This window comes from Astatotilapia calliptera, chromosome 7 (assembly GCF_964374335.1).
Source record: "Astatotilapia calliptera chromosome 7, fAstCal68.1, whole genome shotgun sequence".
Classification (NCBI taxonomy): Eukaryota; Metazoa; Chordata; class Actinopteri; order Cichliformes; family Cichlidae; genus Astatotilapia; species Astatotilapia calliptera.
The window spans coordinates 32,103,482-32,123,378 of record NC_137428.1 but is presented as its reverse complement, the minus strand read 5'-3'; the positions used below and the strand labels follow the sequence as shown (position 1 = coordinate 32,123,378).

The 19,897-nt window shown below is 38.6% G+C and overlaps 1 protein-coding gene across 1 annotated transcript; it reads left to right on the top strand.

The window, feature by feature from the left end:
- Positions 1 to 729: 729 nt before the first annotated feature.
- Positions 730 to 19,615, top strand: LOC113025965 (phospholipid-transporting ATPase ID-like). Its single transcript, XM_080304422.1, has 27 exons — positions 730 to 784; positions 1,026 to 1,084; positions 1,418 to 1,531; positions 2,743 to 2,841; positions 2,942 to 3,003; positions 3,114 to 3,186; positions 3,284 to 3,354; positions 3,440 to 3,522; positions 6,173 to 6,331; positions 8,000 to 8,088; positions 8,212 to 8,405; positions 8,527 to 8,735; positions 8,828 to 8,871; positions 8,997 to 9,162; positions 9,255 to 9,443; positions 9,572 to 9,687; positions 9,798 to 9,962; positions 13,010 to 13,121; positions 13,405 to 13,510; positions 14,322 to 14,472; positions 14,740 to 14,923; positions 15,047 to 15,270; positions 15,466 to 15,549; positions 15,669 to 15,914; positions 17,399 to 17,537; positions 17,681 to 17,811; positions 17,996 to 19,615. Exons 1-27 carry the CDS (start codon positions 730 to 732, stop codon positions 18,242 to 18,244), a joined length of 3,573 nt encoding a protein of 1,190 aa, XP_080160548.1. The 3' UTR covers positions 18,245 to 19,615.
- Positions 19,616 to 19,897: the final 282 nt, after the last annotated feature.

Below are 19,897 nucleotides of genomic sequence, written 5' to 3'. Positions count from 1 at the left end.
TACCTCTTAAATTTAACTATACTACAAAGAGTTGAAAGGGAGTTGCACTATATCTTTATAGCTTTGGAGAACTGATAAAATGGGGAGGAGTGGAAATTTTGACAAGTATGTGACTGATGGCTATCTATCTATAGATTGATGGAGAGATATTTTGAGTGTTGTGAAACCTCAGATTTATTATTTTTGGGATGTTTTGCATCTGTCTTTCCCTCATATCCAATTTACGAGGTGTGCTGTACATCTTAAACAGCTCCACCTTTTCACTATTAATCCTTAAATATTATAGCAACTGGTTCCCTCTCGCTTTTGCCACAGTTTCCCCTTTTGGTTTTTATATCCATTGGGTGACCGTGGTTCAGGGGCTTGGGAAGCTCATCTTGTAACCGGAAGGTTGCCGGTTCGATCCCCAGCTCTGTCTGTCTTGGTTGTTGTGTCCTTGGCAAGACACTTCACCTCCTAGTGATGGCCAGAGGGGCCAATGGCGTGATATGGCAGCCTTGCTTCTGTGAGTTTGCCCCAGGGCAGCTGTGGCTACAACTGTGGTTTGCCTCCAACAGTGAGAGTGAGTGAATAGTGGAAATATAAAGTGCTTTGAGGGTCTCGAAAAGCGCTATATAAATGCACTCTATTATTATATCGACATATAATACCAATAAAGAAATGACTCACTAATTAGGACTGAAATGTGTGTTTTTCCAGGTTATAAAACATGGAGAACATGAGTTAAAGATGGGAACTGTGCTGTCATACTTTTGCCATTTGTGTGGACACGGAAATAAGGAAGGTGAGATTAGATGCACGTAAACTTTGCTCTAGTTTACTGCATTGTTCAGTTACTGTATGGCTGTCTCAGTTTTAGTTTTATTTATTTATTTTTGTGGCAAGCAGTGAACATTTCAAAATGCTGCTGGACTAACAGCTCTGAAATGTTTCCATAAATTTAATTTGAGTTTCTTTCCTCAGTACTGCTGTAACATACAGTAGCATAAACTCTCTCCTGCTCTGACTGCTTTACTCTCTCACAGAGAAGGAGAGATGCTTGCGGGCTAATGACAGCACTTTCAACCTATCTTTCCGCTATGCTGTAAGTATATAGACAAATGTTATCATGCCTATTCAGCAGATGACAAGAGAAGCTTTGGACACACCCTCAGCTCAATGCTTTGCTTGTTTGGATTTGATTACTCTGTCACAATGAAAGTCAAGTGTCACAAAGACCATTTTTGAGTAAATAGGAAATTTTAGGAAATTAATAGTGCAATCCTAGAAATCTTAAGATTTTTTGTTAGTATGTCTGCCAAATATAAATTAAACATTAAAAAACTTTATTACAAACATTTAAATATTAAATCACAGTGATTTTTGTTAAACTGACATCAGTCGTGTAACTTTCCTCTGTCGATTTCTTTAACTTCAGAACAATGCCATCAAGACCTCCAAATACAACATCTTCACCTTCCTGCCACTTAATCTTTTTGAGCAGTTCAAGAGGCTCGCTAATGCCTACTTCCTCTTCCTGCTCATCCTTCAGGTAGACATGTTGCCATTCTTGTCAGAATAATTGCATGCTTAAAAATAGTTATTTTATGCTGCAGATAGTTATGTCAATGCAAAAACCGCATTCAGAGTTCATTCTCTATATTCAACCATACCTTTTTCAAACTTCATTTGACTTAAAATGTGAAAGGACTTGCACTTTCTTTTGCTTTTTTATAAATCGATTTTTTTAAAATGCTTTTTCCAAATGTTATTAAGCGTGAACATACATGACATACATAAATAAAATGAAGCAACTGTTAAGTTTTTCACTTTTAAGAATCTTAAAAGATATTATCTATGCTGTTCACCCTCTGTATGGACACCGCGACAGCTGGTCTGCAATCACCACATCCATGGAGCCTACTGTATGCAGATGATGTATGTCTATCAGAAACAAAAAACTGCCTAGCCCTGCAAACCTGAACACAAGCATGGAAAGATTGGCTCTCTGAAAACGGCATGTGCCTGAACATCAAGAAGACTGAGTACCTTGAACGCGGCCCCCAGACCAACAGTACCATCACTATCAACGGCGAGCTGCTGACTAAAGTTGCCCAATTCAAGTACCTTGGGTCCCTTGTCACCTCGGACTGCGAAACTCTACCAGACGCCAGACTCTGTGTCAACACAGCGTGGATGAAGTGGTGCCAGGTCAGATAAGTCTTGTGCAACAAGAGAATGCCAATCTATCTTAAGGCGAAAGTTTATAAGTCGATCGTGCGCCCAGTGGCACTCTATGGGTCAGAGTGCTGGCCAGCTACGACCAAGCACAAACAAGCCCTTCACACCATGGAGATGAAGATGCTGACATGGCCTCTGGGTCTCACACGACTAGACCGAGCGAGGAACAAAGACGTTAGGAAATGATGGGGAGTGACACCGATCACAGACAAGATGCGAGAGGCGAGGCTCCGATGGTACAGCCATGTTGCCCGTAGCGATAAGAACTCCATCGCAAAGACAGCCCAGCAATTAGGCCACGAAGAAGACCAAAAAAACGCTGGATGGACCGAATCAAAGACAATATGAAGGCTGCGAATGTTACACCAAAAGATGCCCTGGATAGGAAGAAGTGGAGGAAAGCATGAAAAACAGCAGACCCTGCATCGGGGGATATGAACTGCTAGGCAGAAGAAGAAGAAAAGATATTATCTATGCACTGAAAGAGTGTGTTAATCTTTGTGTGTGTGTGTGTGTTGACAGTTGATCCCACAAATCTCCTCTCTCTCATGGATTACTACAGGTTTCGCCTTAATAGTAGTGCTTTCTATAACAGCAGTCAAAGATGCCATTGATGACATAGTAAGTTGAAATCGGTAATAACAAAAGAGAAAACCAAAAATAAGAAACTAATATCAGATTTGGAAGCAAACAGTATCTTTTTCTTGTGTCAACTGAGCAGAACAGACACAAATGTGACGGACAAGTCAATAACCGGAAGGTGGACGTCCTCATGGATGGCCAGTAAGTCTTTGGAAACCCAAATGAAAAAGAAAAGAATACCTTTTGTATGAAGAATTATGCTGTTTTGGATTCATTTCTGTGTTGTATGCCTTTGTTCCCTTCCCTGACAGACTCAAAAATGAAAAATGGATGAATGTTCAGGTCGGGAACATAGTCAAACTGGAGAATAATGAGTTTGTCACAGTAAGTTTGGGGAGGCTATAGTAAAGATTTGAAGCAAGTGAAAGAAATTCATTTCAAAAGTAAGTTCCAAACTAAACTCAGTGCTTTTATTTCTTAGGCAGACCTTCTGTTGCTGTCTAGCAGTGAGCCCCTTAATTTAGTTTATGTGGAAACAGCTGAACTAGATGGGTAAGTGTGCTGTACTGTGTTGTTTGTATGCTAGGTTGACAACTAATGTCTGACATTGTCTTGGATTTTCCTTGGTCTCCCCCAGAGAAACCAATCTGAAGGTGAAACAGGCTCTGACTGTAACTGGAGAGCTGGGAGACAACATTGAGGCACTCGCTGCCTTTAATGGTGAGAATCTCAATGAAACAACACACAGTCTGATTTTCAAAAGTGAAACCTGGTTCTGTCATTGGGAAATGTCAGAGGGGACCAAAACTAACAAAGATTTTTTTTAGGTTGATAGGCCTTGGCTGAGTTAAGAATTAATGCAAGTACCAAAATAAATAATGAATAAATGCATAAATGCAAAAAAATAATTCTGGATACACTGATAGACAGAAATCCATATTCTATGTTTCTCACAGCCGTTGATGAAATTAAGTTTTTGAGATTGTCAACAAATGTAAAATCAGAAATCTTTGGATTGTAATGATATCGATATGATAGTGGTTAAAGGAGTAATTGAGGCTATTATAAAACCGTTTACATACATCTGTAATTTATCATTTCAAACTGGTCAATTTCCAGACAGAATGAAAATAGCAAAAGTTATACCTCTATACAAATCTGGAAACAAACACCATTTCACAAACTACAGGCCTGTCTCTTTACTACCTCAATTCTCATTCTTGAAAAACTGTTTAACAACCGACTGGGAAAATGTATAGATAAACATAAACGATTCACTGAGAGTCAGTACGGATTCAGATCAAGCAGATCAACATCATTGGCATTATTAGATTCAATAGAATACATCACAAATTCCATAGACAAAAAGCCATATGTGGCTGGGTTATTCATAGACTTGACAAAGGCATTTGACACAATAGATGATGATATATTAATAAGAAAACTGGAACGTTATTGTGTCTGAGGGGTAGTTTTAGATTGGGTCCGGAGTTATTTAGGTGACAGGAAGCAGTTTGTGAAATTAAATGGTGGTTGCTCCTTATGTATGGACATTGCTTGTGGTGTACCCCAAGGGTCAGTTTTGGGTCCAAAATTCTTCAACTTGTACATTAACGACATCTGTAAAGTGTCCAAAGTATTAAAAATGGTTCTCTTTGCTGATGATACAAACATTTTTTGCTCTGGTGATGATCTGCAGAATTTATTGGAGGATATGACTAATGAAATAAGTAAAGTGAAGTTCTGGCTTGATAAAAACAAATTATCGTTAAATTTGAATAAATCTAAACTGATGTTATTTGGAAATAGTAGTTTAGATACAAATGCTAAGATTCAAATAAATGGTGCTGATATTGAAAGAGTCAGTGAAAATAAATTTCTGGGGGTAATAATAGATGAAAAACTTAACTGGAGAGCTCACGTAAGATATATTCATTCCAAAGTATCACAAAGCATTGCCGTACTAAACAAGGCAAAGCAGGTGTTAGACAGAACATCACTTCATATTCTCTACTGTTCACTGGTTTCACCATACTTAAGCTATTGTGCAGAGGTCTGGGGCAACAACTATAAAACCACATTACATTCACTTTTTACTCTTCAAAAACAAAAAAAAAGCAATTCAAATCATCCACAATGCAGGTTATAGGGAACATACAAACTCACTATTTTTGCAGTCTGAAATATTGAAAATTGCCGATCTAGTGAAATTCAAAACAGCACAAATTCTATTCAAAGCAAAAAAAAAAAAAAAGAACTGCCAGGTAATATTCAGAGTATGTTTTTTTTTGAAAGAAGGAAGTTATAATTTAAGGGGTTTTTGTAACTTCAAAACAGGGAAGGTACGTACTACAAGATAAAGCTTTTGTGTTTCTGTTCATTGAGTGAAACTGTGGAACAGTGTGAATATGGAATTAAAGCAATGTCCAAACATAAAACAGTTCAAAAAGAGTTATAAAAATATGATCTTCTCGAACTATAAAGAAAGGGAAAATATTGAAATTAAGTGAATGTCTCTATTTAAAAAAAATCATGTCATATTATAGTATATATTATATCAGCAATCTGTTCACTATTTTTATTATAGATTATATCAGTAAGGAAGCTGACTAAATATTAACTGATAATTTATGGCAAAGGGGTGGGATTAAATAAGTGTGTTCTTCTTCCCACTCCCTTTCAACACGTAAATGAATCAGAACGGTAGCAATATTGAAATGTATTGACTTTTGTATAGTATTTTTTTCTCTCTTATTTTCTTTACTAAATGTACCTGTATATTGTTTACATGTTTGAAATAAATTAACAATCAATCAATCAATCAATAGAGCAGTATTTCACCTTTGAACTGTTTAAGTTTGTACTGAGTGATTGTATTTCCTCATGCACGACTTTTTCTACTAATGTAACAATGGGATCTTGGGTTTTATTTAATTGTTTATTTGTTTGCTTTGTTAGGTCCATCTGTTCACCTGCTAATTAATACAGACATCTAACCAGTCAATCAGATGACAGCAATCTACTTCATTTTGGCATGTGGACATTATTAAAGTGACCTGTTTGAATTCAAACTGAGTATAAAATGTGCCAGAAAGTTGATTTAAAGAATTTGGAATGTTCCATTGTTGTTGGCGCCAGATTGGCTAGTCTGAGTATTTCAGAAAATGATGACCTGCTGGGATTAACCCACATCTGTAAGGTTTCCAGAGAATGGTCCACAGAAGATATCCAGTGAGCAGCCGTTCTGTAGGCGAAAATCCCTTGTTGATACCAGAGGTCGGAGGAGACTACACAGACTGCTTCGAGCTGTCCTCTAACTATCCTGTGAACTGTTTAGAATTATTTGCTGACACTGATTTCTGTTTCTCAGGTGAAGTGCGATGTGAACCTCCCAATAACCGTCTAGACAAGTTCAAAGGGACTCTGACTTTGAACGGAGAAAGATATGCCTTGAACAACGACAAAGTGCTGCTCAGAGGCTGTACTCTCAGGAACACTGAGTGGTGCTTCGGTCTGGTCATCTTTGGAGGTACTCTGTGCACTGCAACTGTGTACAATTTGCAGTTTGAGTGATGTTTTTTTGGTCTAGCCTTTATTGTTTACTCTGATACTGATGTATGAAGTTGTACATAAGAGACTAGAGCAGGAAGGGGATGTGGTTACATCTGCAAAGGTATACAGAAGATAATCTGCCACAGATTCTAGAGTGTGAAGTTCTTAAAACAACAATATCACAGTAATGACATATTTGTGGTGTTTCATTTAGGCCATTCTCCTTCTAAGGCTAACCAGTCTGGAAACATACTGAAAACTGTATCTGCATCACTGTCAGTGTCTCAACATCACATTGAATCTGTGTACAACTTGAGTGATTTTTTTTGGTCTAGTTTTTATTGTTTACTCTGATAATAATGTTTGAAGTTGTACATAAGAGACTAGAGCAGGAAGGAGATGCAGCGAAGGTGTGCAGAAGAAAATCTGACACTAATAATCCTTTCTTTTTTTTTCTTTTTTTTAACTTTATTTAAAGTAAACAAGTTTACATATAAAATGCACATACACATACAATTACATATACAAAACCTTGAGCACATACAAAAGGGAGAAACAAGGAGGAAAATCTAGCATCTGAGTCCACACAACGCTCACAAGACTTACAGTTTTAATTCGTTCCAGGGGAAAACTTTCCCAAGTTTCAGGTCCATTGTTCGTCTTCTCCGCAGGTCTGTAATGATATGTTTACTCACCACATCACTACTTATCATCTTTTGTTCTAACACTCCTTTGGCACGAGTTTTCCAAATATGTGTGTTTATTACACACATTACTAACCAAAAGAGTCTCCTTTTGTCGTCACACATTTTTTCTTTAAACAAACCATATTTAACTGCTTTAATATTAACATCCACATCATAGCCAATTTCTGTCATTTTCTGCCTGATCTCAGTTGTCCTATAACAATCCAATAGGAGATGTTCTAGGGTCTCATCTTCATCACAACCTGTCATAGGACATTTCATGGTGGTAACAAAACAACTCCATTTTACCACCGCTCTCACAGGGAGGCGCCCGAGCGAGATGAGCCATACCACGTCTCTCATGCTTTCAGATAATAATTTGTCTTGTATATTTTTAACTATTGAAAGGTTTTCATCTTCATTTGCATACTTATATTGAATTACACCTTCATTTTTGGTTTCATTAATTTTTTTATAAATATTTTTCGTATTATCTTGGAGAAAATTTAAACTATATTGTTCCCATTGACTTGATAAGTCACCGAACATAAGTCTGTGGTATGGAACACCCGCTCTGGCCCTGCCCCTTTTCTTTTGCCACAATTGCTCCTTCCCTCGAACCCACGGGGCACCCCGAGAAATTGCGCTTTGAGTAATTTTTATAAAAGGAATTCGCAAAACAATCTCTAAGTCTGGGGCTCCCAAGCCCCCGTGCTTCCTACTCTTGTACATAAATTTTCTCTTAGTCACTTCTCGATTGGATCCCCAGATAAATTTAATGCACATCTTACTTATTTTCATTACAGTTGTTCTCGGGGGAGGAAAAATTGCGGCAAGGAAAAGAAGTTTCGAAATTATGTGTGTTTTTACAATATTAATACGTGTTTTATAATTTGTAGCAGGAAGGAGATGCAGCGAAGGTGTGCAGAAGAAAATCTGACACTAATAATCCTTTCCAGGTCCTGACACTAAACTGATGCAGAACAGCGGGAAGTCAATATTCAAACGGACAAGCATTGATCACCTGACGAATATCCTGGTGTTATGTGTGAGTTTACACAAGCACAAATACAAAGAAAGTCACACAAAGTCTCAGCTTATAGATATAGAACTTAAAGACAGTGTAATATTGTTTGAATAATCAAGAAGTCTGATGTTTTCATTCCATCAGATCTTTGGTTTCCTGGCATCTATGTGCTCCATTTTGACCATTGGCAATGCAATCTGGGAAACAAATGAGGGCTCTGTGTTCACTATGTTTCTTCCTCGTGAACCGGGCATTGATGCTCCTCTCTCATCATTCCTCATCTTCTGGTCTTATGTCATTGTCCTTAACACAGTGATACCCAGTTCACTTTATGTCAGGTAAGTTTCAGCACAGAAAAATGATTAAACCAAAAAACAACCAAAGTTGGTTTGAACACTTGAGACTTGTGCTAATATGTATCACATTTTGAAATTTTACCAATTTGTGCTACATTGTTAGCGTGGAGTTCATTCGTCTGGGAAACAGCTTCTTCATAGACTGGGACAGGAAGATGTACTATCCTAAGAATGATACTCCAGCTCAGGCAAGAACCACCACACTCAGTGAGGAGCTAGGCCAGATTAAATACATCTTCAGTGACAAGACTGGCACTCTGACACAGAACATCATGACTTTCAACAAGTGCTCCATTAATGGAAAAGCTTACGGTGAGCAGCTTTGCTTTTGTAAAAATTAGTGAGGCAAATGGAAACACATTGGGTGAACAACTGATTTTACAGTACATTTATCATATATTCAGGGGACCTCTATGATTTCTCTGGACAAAGAGTGGAAATTACAGAGGTGAGAGGAAAATACATCCATTGCATTGTTTGTGAACTTTGTTTAAATTACAGAGGTGAGAGGAAAATGCATGATTATTTAAAGAAAGTATTGATCCAACTTTGTTGTTTTGGCTTTTCTTGCAGAGGACAGAGAGAGTGGACTTCTCCTGGAACAATCTGGCTGATCCAAAGTTCAGCTTTCATGACCACAGTCTGGTGGAGATGGTGAGAAGTGGAAACCCTGAGACTCAGGAGTTCTTCCGCTTGTTATCCCTGTGTCACACTGTCATGCCTGAGGAAAAGAAAGAGGGTGAGGGGTCCCCTAAAAGACATCTTTTATTCTCAAATGCACAATTTTCACATTTTCACTTACCACTATCGTTTATAATGTTTATGTTGTAGGAGAGCTCAATTATCAGGCTCAGTCACCTGATGAAGGCGCTCTGGTGACTGCTGCAAGAAACTTTGGATTTGTGTTCCTATCACGCACACCAGAAACCATCACAGTAGTAGAGATGGGCAAACAAGTCATCTATGAACTTCTGGCCATTCTGGACTTTAATAATATGAGGAAGAGAATGTCAGTGATAGGTGAGAGGAAGTAGTGATAGGTTTTTTTGTGTCGTTATCTTCAGTGACCACACTTCATATATTCAGAATACATTTCTCATTTCTGCATGCATTACGTCAAACTTTCTAACTTTCCCTGTCACTTCCAGTGCGCAGCCCAGAGGGGAAGCTGACTCTATACTGCAAAGGTGCAGACACCATGATCTTTGAAAGACTGCACCCCTCCTGTAACAAACTGATGGAAGTAACCACTAACCACCTCAATGTGAGTGATCCAAAGCATATAAAAGTAGCTTGAAGCTAAAGTCAATGAAATTTTAATATAATTAATGTAATTTAACATTTGACTTCTTTCAATTATCAAAACAAAAACAGGAGTATGCAGGTGATGGCCTCCGTACACTTGCTCTGGCCTACAAAGACTTAAATGAGGACTACATGATAGATTGGAAACAGCGCCACCATGAGGCCAGTGTTGCCATGGAGGGACGTGAAGAAAAACTTGATGAACTTTATGAAGAGATAGAGAAAGATATGATGGTTAGTACATGTGCTGAAAACTTTGTCAATACGAATTTGCTGCTTGATTATCTATTGGTAGTTATACTTTATACCGGGGATATGAAACTCATTTTACATTATGGCCCACAATATAGCCTAATTTCATGTGAAATTCAGATTGTCCTCTGTCAGTGTTTTACTACACATTTAATCCCTGAGATATCTTCCAATAAGAAAACGAAGTGCAATTTCAACAGTGCGTCTCAGATTTTCTAATATGATGAGAAATGCTTCTGTATTAAATGAAAGAATTTATCAGCATGACTCTTTGGGCTTAAATTGTAAGAAGTAAATATGTAAAGTTACAGAAAAGTTCATTAACCAGACTGTCCTGTAATTATAAAATAGTCAAAGTCAAAGTCAAAGTCAAAGTCAACTTTATTGTCGATTCTGCCACATGTACAGGACATACAGAGAATAGAAATTGCGTTACTCTCAATCCCTAGATAAATAGCAAATGAACATTTAAATATATTTAAATATAAAAGTGATTAAAAATGCAAGTAAAATAATTAAAAAGTAAAAATTTAAATAAATACAATTTTACATATAACAAGAAAGCTATATAATATACAATATAATGGGTAAGTGACATTGAGTGTAAACCAGGCAGAGTAGTGCAAATAGGCAAATAGTGCAAATGGAGATTTAGTAGTGTACGGTAAGAGAAAGTGTAGCAACAAAGTCTTATGAGGTAATGGCAGTCCAATGCTCCACAAAGTGACTGGTAACTGGTGCAGGCCAGTGAGTGAATCAGAGAGTGTGTGTGTTTGTGTGTGTGTGACAGAGTTCAGTGAGACCGTGGAGGAGAGAGGGGAGAGGGGGCAGAATCGGGAGGGAGTTAAGCTTCCTGACAGCCTGATGGATGAAGCTGTCCTTCAGCCTGCTGGTCCTGGCCTGGAGACTCCGCAGTCTCCTCCCTGACGGCAGCAGCTTGAAGAAGCTTTGAATTGGGTGCGTGGGATCAGCCGCTATGCAAAGGGCTTTTTTAGTGAGACGGGTGCTGTAAATGTCCTGGAGGGAGGGGAGAGAGACACCAATGATCCTCTCTGCAGCTCTCACTATGCGTTGGAGGGTTCTATGGCAGGACGCATTGCAGGCTCCAAACCACACAGTGATGCAGCTCGACAGGATGCTCTCGATGGTGCCTCTGTAGAAAGTGTACATGATGGGGGCTGGAGCTCCTGCTCTTCTTAGTTTGCGGAGAAAGAAGAGACGCTGCTGTGATTTCTTGGCCAGTGCTGTGGTGTTGTACGTCCAGGAGAGATCCTCTGTGATGTGCACACCCAAGAACTTGGTGCTGCTCACTCTCTCCACAGACGCTCCGTCAATGGTCAGAGGAGCATGTTGGGTGTGCATTCTCCTGAAGTCCACAACAATCTCCTTCGTCTTCTCCACATTCAGAGAGAGATTGTTGTCAGCACACCACGTGGCCAGGCGTCTCACCTCACTTCTGTAGTCGGTCTCATCCCTGTTGCTAATGAGACCCACCACCGTTGTGTCGTCCGCAAACTTGATGAAGAGGTTGGAGCTGTATGATGGAGTGCAGTCATGGGTCAGCAGAGTGAAGAGGAGGGGGCTCAGCACACATCCCTGCGGGGCCCCCGTGTTTAAAATGATGGTGCTGGATGTATTACTGCCAACCCGTACTGCTTGAGGTCTACCGGTGAGGAAATCCAACAGCCAGTTGCACAGTGAGGTGTTGAGCCCCAGCTGGACCAGTTTTTGAATGAACTGTTGGGGGATTATGGTGTTGAATGCTGAACTGAAATCTATGAACAGCATTCGAACATATGAGTCATTTTTGTCCAGGTGTGTGAGTGCCGAGTGGAGTGCAGTGGAGATGGCATCATCGGTTGAGCGGTTGGGCCGATAGGCAAACTGGAAGGGGTCCAGGGAGGGGGGCAGGACAGTCTTGATGTGCTGCATGACTAGTCGTTCAAAGCACTTCATCAGGATGGGAGTAAGTGCAACAGGACGGTAGTCATTAAAGCAGGAGGGAGATGACTTTTTTGGAACCGGAATGATTGTGGTGGCTTTAAAACATGTGGGGACGACAGCCTGGATGAGTGATATGTTGAAGATGTCTGTGAAGACATCAGTGAGTTCCACTGCACAGTCTCTCAGTACACGACCAGGAATGTTGTCAGGACCCGGAGCTTTACGTGCATTGATCCTGCTGAGGGATCTCCTCACGCTGTCCGGTGACAGAGTCATCACCTGGTCACCAGGAGGGGGTGGGGTCTTCTGTGCAGTGGTGCTGTTTTGGACTTCAAAGCGAGCAAAGAAAGTGTTCAGCTCGTTCAGCAGGGGGATAGTGCTATCACAGGTCTGTGGTGGGGGCTTGTAATCTGTGATGGTCTGAATGCCCCGCCACAGGCTCCGTGAGTCTCTGCTGTCTTTGAAGTGATGAGATATTTTCCTGGAGTACTGTCTCTTAGCCTCTCTGATGCCACGGGAAAGGTTGGCCCTAGCTGTCCTCAGGCTTGCCTCGTCTCCAACTCTGAAGGCAACATTCCGAGCTTTCAGCAGCCTGTAGACCTCTCCTGTCATCCATGGTTTTTGATTGGCCCGGACAGTTATGGTTTTCGTGACTGTTACATCCTCAATACACTTGTTGATGTAGGCAGTAACAGTCTCTGCGTACTAGAAAGGTTTTGTTAATTCAGAGGAATTGTTCTAACATTTAATTGTTTACCTATTAATTAATTTACTTGGTGTAGTATGCATATGGCCATGGGGGAGGTCTTTATCAGTAGGAAAAGCTGCAAAAACCTATGAAAATACAAGTGAAAGTCCAAAATTAATTCCATTCTTTACATTTTCCAAAGCTGTCCAGCAGGTCAGGTTAGAGTCTATGCCAGGCCAGTTCTGGCACCCAGGCCTTTATATTTGACACCCCTGGTTTATATTGTACACTAATGTTACAGTGAAACCAGCATAATTTGTGATAAAGGTATAGGATGGCTTCATTGCTTTGCTTTATTTAACATCAGTTTAAATCATAGCTGCATGTGTGGCTTTAGCTGTTGGGAGCGACAGCTGTAGAGGACAAGTTGCAAGACGGTGTGCCAGAGACCATTGAGCAACTGGCTAAAGCGGACATCAAAATATGGGTGTTAACTGGAGATAAGCAAGGTCGGTGGAACTTTTTCTTTTTAAACTATACATTTCAAAGTGGATAAAGACTGCATTATGATGTATAATACATTCTTATGTTCCTGCTCTCATTAATCTACACACAATCTCAGAGCATCAACCGTTTTGGTTGATGGGTTTCCATGGTTTCAAGTCATAGATCTAATATACATATCGACAAATGCTCTGAGAGTCGTTCCAGCTTTGGTTTGCTGCAAGATTGACTTTAAAGATTTCTAGCACCTAGGTGATTGAGAATTATTCTTTTTTTTTTCTTCAACAGAGACAGCAGAGAACATTGGCTATTCCTGTAACATGCTAAGAGAGGAGATGAAGGACGTCTTTGTTGTCTCAGCCAACACTGCTGAAGGTGTCAAAGAGGAGCTACAGTGAGTCAGTTAAAACCAGATGATGATTGTATTCTGCCAATCGGAAGCTGTTTCAGCGTATGAATCAGATAATTTGTCACTATGAACTTCAATAAACATATAAGACAAATTAACAACTGTTGCTGCCAGATTTCATAACTTGCTATCTCAAGCTAATTCTACCACAACTGAATGAAAAACCTACTGTAAATGAAAAACTAATATTAAACTAGCCAGTTTATCATAGCCATAAGCTAATTCTATCACAAGAAAAAAATCTATAAAAACCATTAATCTGACATTTTAATGTTCCCAAGCATTTGTATGATTAATTGTAACCTGTAACCTCACAAGCTAATGTCTTCCTAAGTGGTATTTGACTACCGCTGTATTAGCCGGACATGTCATTTTTTACGCATTACCTTAGAGATAGCATGAGGAGGGATAGAGAGTGGAGCCACTTCTCAGTCGCATCAAAACAAGCCAGTTGACCTGATTCAGACATCTTAGGATGTCTAAATCTAGCATGCCTTGGAGCAGATGCAGAACATGTTGGAAAACTAACTTATCTCAGTTGGCAGAGGAATGCCTCAGTGTCCCCTTTATTAGCCAGCAGTGTTGGTCAAGTTACTTCAAAAAGGTAATCAGTAACTAATTACTGATTACTTCCCCAAAAAAGTAATCCTGTTACTTTACTGATTACTTATTTTCAAAAGTAATTAATTACTTAGTTACTTTTTAACAACACGATTTACAACCTGAATAGGTGATAAAGCGAACCCAAAATAATAACAAATAACAAATCAGGTCATGTTCTCTGTCATATTTTCAGGAATGCACGAAGAAAAATGTGTCCTGAAGCAGCAGAGGAGCCAACTGTGATTAAATCTCGAGTAGGCCTGTTTTGGCTTAAAAAGACAGAGACTGTGCAGGATGAGAAGGTGGATGGAGATTATGGACTAATAATAAATGGGCACAGTCTGGTAAGAAAGCTTGTTTTCAGCAACCACTGAAAAACCTCTGCAAGTTGACCTGTTTAGTTTAGTTTATTTTGTTTATGTAGCTTCAACAGTAGAGGTCACACTGTGTGATCAGAAAGTACATATTGTTTTTTTAAAGCCTGATTCTCTTATATTTTTTAAACTTAGAGATGAATGTAGAAATGAATGGAATTCTCTTGAGGTTTTAAGGTTGCACTACAGAATCTTGACAGATGACCTAACTCCATCAATTCTTTCCTTCATCATCAGGCTTTTGCACTGGAGAAGAACTTGAGGTTGGAGCTGCTGAGGACAGCATGCATGTGTCAGACAGTGATTTGCTGCAGGGTCACTCCTTTGCAGAAGGCCCAAGTGGTTCAGCTGGTCAAGAAATACAAGCAGGCTGTCACTCTTGCTATTGGGGATGGAGCCAATGATGTCAGCATGATAAAGGGTAACCTGTGAAGTCACCAATATACAGAGCTGTATTTTCATTACAACTATCCAGCTGGGAAATATGTAGCTGATATTGTGTATTTTATTGTGTATTTTATTTGCTTCCTTTTCTGCCTGCCAGTTGCTCATATTGGTGTAGGTATCAGTGGGCAGGAAGGCATGCAGGCAGTGCTGTCCAGCGACTATTCCTTTGCCCAGTTCCGTTACCTTCAGCGCCTCCTGCTGGTGCATGGCCGCTGGTCCTACATCCGCATGTGCAAGTTCCTTGGATATTTCTTTTACAAGAACTTCACTTTTACGCTTGTCCAATTCTGGTACGCCTTCTTTTGTGGTTTTTCTGCACAGGTGAGATATATGTATTGTAACTATACTATAATGTAATTTAAGTAGCTTTTGTAATGGGACATAAAGTGTTTATCAATCTCAATGAGAGAAATGCAAAAAAGTTTCAAATGATGCAGGACAAATGAAACAAATAACTTGATTCACATTCACCTTTTCTTTATGTTGTACTTAAATGTTCATTGTGGTTGTTCACAGACTGTTTATGAGGACTGGTTCATCACCTTCTACAATATGGTTTACACAGCTCTTCCAGTCCTTGGCATGTGTCTGTTTGACCAGGTATGTAGATTACAATTAACTATCAGTTTTTGGTTGACTTACATAAACCAGATCTCATACTCAGGTCTCTGTGTCCACTGAGCTTTCTCATCTCTTTCACTAAAACTTGTTTTGTGCAGGATGTAAATGACCGTTGGAGTTTATACCATCCTCAGCTCTACGCTCCAGGCCAGAAGAACCAATACTTCAATAAGAAAGCTTTTGTGAGCTATCTGATTCATGGCTGCTATTGCTCCTTAATCATCTTCTTTATCCCATGGGCTTCCATGAATGATGCAGTCAGAAATGATGGAAAAGACATTGTGAGCCATCCATCTTTTGCTTTCCTGCTACAGACCTGTCTGCTTATTGTGGTGCACACACAGGTGAGAACATTTCATTTCATTTATTTCACACTTGGTCAACATTTTCCACAGTTAGTTCTTTCAAACAAACCAACTACACTTTCTGTCAGTAAAGCACTGCAACCACATGTGAAAAGGAGCAGGCAGAAGAATTTATTCTTATTAAACCCTGCCCCCTATCTACAGTCCAACTTATATTGCAAGTGGTCACCAAAAGTCAAGGAACAAACTAACATTAACACTTATTTCCAGTCCTAACTCAAACCAAACAACAATTTAAAATCAGAATATACCACTCCACATAGTAACAAGGAGAAAAGATAAGTAAATAAAATAAATGAAACAAAAAATAATGGATCCTTATTCAATTAACTCCAATTTCATTCACATTCTTCATATTGAGTTATTGTTTTAGACATGTAGCACTTTTTAAAACAATGTAAATTTATACAACTCTTTAAATTTTAATGAAGAGACTTCCACAGTTGTATACCCCTAACCGTTGGACTCATTAATCTTTGTGCTGTCCTAGCTAGCCGATGCTTAAAATAAAATTTCCTTCTGCTGTCTTCTCCCCCCGAACACGTTAAAAATACTCTTTGTAACTTAGAAGGCAAAATATTACTTTTAGCCTTAAACATAATTAATAGTGTCCGTAGTTTCACTAAATCTCCTAATTTTAATAATTTTGACTTTATAAATAATGTATTTGTATCTTCTCTATATTTAACGTTATGAATCATCCGTATCACTTTCTTCTGTAATAAGTTTATAGGTTTTATAGTATTCTCATATGTATTCCCCCAAACTTCGACACAGTAACTAAAGTATGGAAAAAACAATGAGAAATATAAAATGCGCATTGTTTTGTGGTCTAATGTCCAGCAAAATCGCTGGACATGGTCGTAGGCAAGAAGTGAAGCAGCACATGGCGGGGAGAAGTGAGTGGGAGAGCAGACACAATTTTGGACCGGAGGTTTTCGGGAAGCTTTTATTTTGGTATTTCCGTTGATCCGTACAATAAATTTGCATGGTAGCCTAAATATTTAGTTTTCTGTAACATTTAGATTTAACATTTAACATTCAGATTTAAATATAATATTTAGATTTAACATTTAGATTTAACATTTAACATTTAGATTTAAATATAATATTTAGATTTAATATTTAACATTTACATTTAATATTTAACATTTGATGAAAAGTTACAAATATTTTACTAAATGTTGTAAAAAATTACTCGAAAAAACATGTTTTTGTAAGGTTTTGAGCTAAATGTGGAAAAATGTTGCCGTTAATTTCAGCATGTTTCACTTTACAAACGGCGCCCCATACTTATGCAGTTTATTAGTCTGTTGTAACAGATAGACTTCCATTCCATCTCAGCCAGTCATTTTAATTGTGCACCAGGACACTAACAATAAATTAGTAATAGTACAGTACTACTACAGTAGTAGTAGTAGTAGTAGTAATAATAATAATAACAATAATCTTCCACTTTTCAGCTGTCTCTTGACACCTATTACTGGACAGCAGTGAACCATTCTTTTGTGTGGTTAAGCACGATAGGCTACTTTGCCATCTCAGTCACCATGTACAGCAATGGCATGTTTTATGTCTTCCCGTCTTCTTTCCCCTTATTTGGTAAGTACATTTACTGCAGTATACTTAGTATAGAGGCCACTTTAATGTTAACTTTTTGAAGTTTTTTTCTATTCTAAAATTTTGGTACTTTAAAGAAGACCTGAGTATGTGACTCATGTGATTGTGTCCTTTTTGGATTTTAGGCGCAGCAAGAAACACTTTGAACCAGCCTAATGTGTGGCTCACCATATTCCTGACGTTCCTCCTCTGTATCCTGCCTGTTGTAGCTTTCCGCTTCATTTTTATACAGCTTTGTCCTACCATTAATGACAAGGTAAAAAAAGAAAAGAAAAAACTAAACTGAACACATAAAGCATCTAAGACTTTCTTGTCTTCTATGCACCTTGTGCACTATAAAGTAGCATGTAATTTAACTGAGTTTGAATCAATGTATCCATAGTAAAAAAAAGTTTGCATAAAAAAACCAAACAAAACAAGCCCATATTTCTTTTTTCTAGGTGAGGTATAAGATGCGTACAGAGGAGTTGACTGCACCTGCACCTCGTCGTCTACTGAGAAGGCGTAGTACTCGATCAGGCTACGCCTTCTCTCACTCCCAGGGCTACGGTGATCTGGTAACATCTAGAAAATTCCTGATAAAACGCCCCCTAAAGATGACAGCTCTGTTCACCCAGACAGACTCTTCCATATTTCAAAATCAGCCACAGCACTACCGCACTATTGCTGAGGAGCCACAGAGTCCTTAGCCTGGTACACAGTAAACAGATACTGAAAGACGACATAACTTCATAATTTTCGAGCCAACCTGACACTGAAGACAAACAAAACAGGGTAAATTTAAAATATATGGTGGTTTCCAGAGTCAGCATAAAAACTAATGGTGTCTTACAATGTGTGAATAAGTTTTTATATAAAATGCTGAGTCGTTATAAAAAATAAAAAAATAAAAAAATAAAAAAAAAAACCTAAAATTTAAACAGGTTTAACCACGTAAGCCCCACGCCCCCGGTACCGGGGCAAAAAAGAGATCACGTTTAATCGGTTATAACACGGGGTGAGAAATATAAGTCCAGATATGTGTGGACAATCAGACGAAAATTCACTGAATGAGCCGCAAAAGAAGACCACAAAAACACATAGCGGCGAAAATGCACTAAGACACAGATTGGCTTACCATCCCGATTTCCTCCATTATTTTCGCTGGTAGCCGGTAGCCACGTGATTATCAGAAGTTACCACACCTACCTAGCCGCATCAGAGCCGTTTTCCGTCAACAACCGCCATTTTAAACCCACCTATAGACACGTGACTGGACAGACACCACATGCAGCAAATTTGGGCCCACGTGGGTTTTGGCATTGCAACGTCTGATTGGTTGAAGTCACGTGAATGTGGCATTGTTACTTTGATTCTATTGGCTAAAACGATTAAAAAGAGGTGTCAATCATGCAAATTGACCAAAAGAAACCAAAGTTACAGCCCCTTGGAGTTTAAAGGGCCAGAGACCAATTAAATGCTTCATGCGCACCGCAGAAAAGGGCCATTACCATGTAAATGTGTGGTTAATTCTTCAAAAATATATTTAAAAGAAAGCATTTTTAGGCCTGTTAATAAAATTTATTAATTTCTGCTCTTTAATACCTAAAAAATTCAACTGGTACAGTGTCCAATTGTGTGCCAAAATTGGACATTTTTGTACAACATCTGGATATTCATGTATTGACAGGGCTGTAATTTTTCACTGTTTCACTTTAGAAACATAAGTCTTTGCACAGGTGATCTGAGGCATATTTTTAAAAGGGTTATATCCTAAAAATTAAAATTAAAAATTAGGCGAGGATAAAATATACTTACTTTTTCTGTGTTCCAGTCTCAGTAACCTTGACGCAGTAATATCTGCTTCAATATTTACACCTCTGATGAAATCTCACAAGTGTTAGCTTTATTTTGATACCAAGATTGTAAGGACAGAGTTTGTAATTGCAGAGAAATAATCAATTAAATTTGGGCATTACATTTTCGAGCAGGAAGCTCAGAAACCCCCTTGGGGCTTAAGAGGTAAAAAAAAAAAAAAAAAAAAATTATAGTATCCTGCTCTATGCATCAAAGTGCCCCTTGTTGATAGTGTGTGTGTATGGTGAGTGGCTGATCACCTTAGACAACATGGCTTCATACAGTAGTGTAACAATCATTCTGAGAAAAACATATAAAAACGTATACAAAGCACACAACTGCAATGAGTTTGTGTGCTGCACACACATTTCTTTTTTCTTTTTTTTTTTTTACTTTTTATTTTGTACTTTTTCCAATTTTATAGTACATGCAAACAAAAACACGAAAAAAACCACACAAAAGAAACAAACCAAAAAAATAAAAAATAAAGAACACCCAATCTGTGG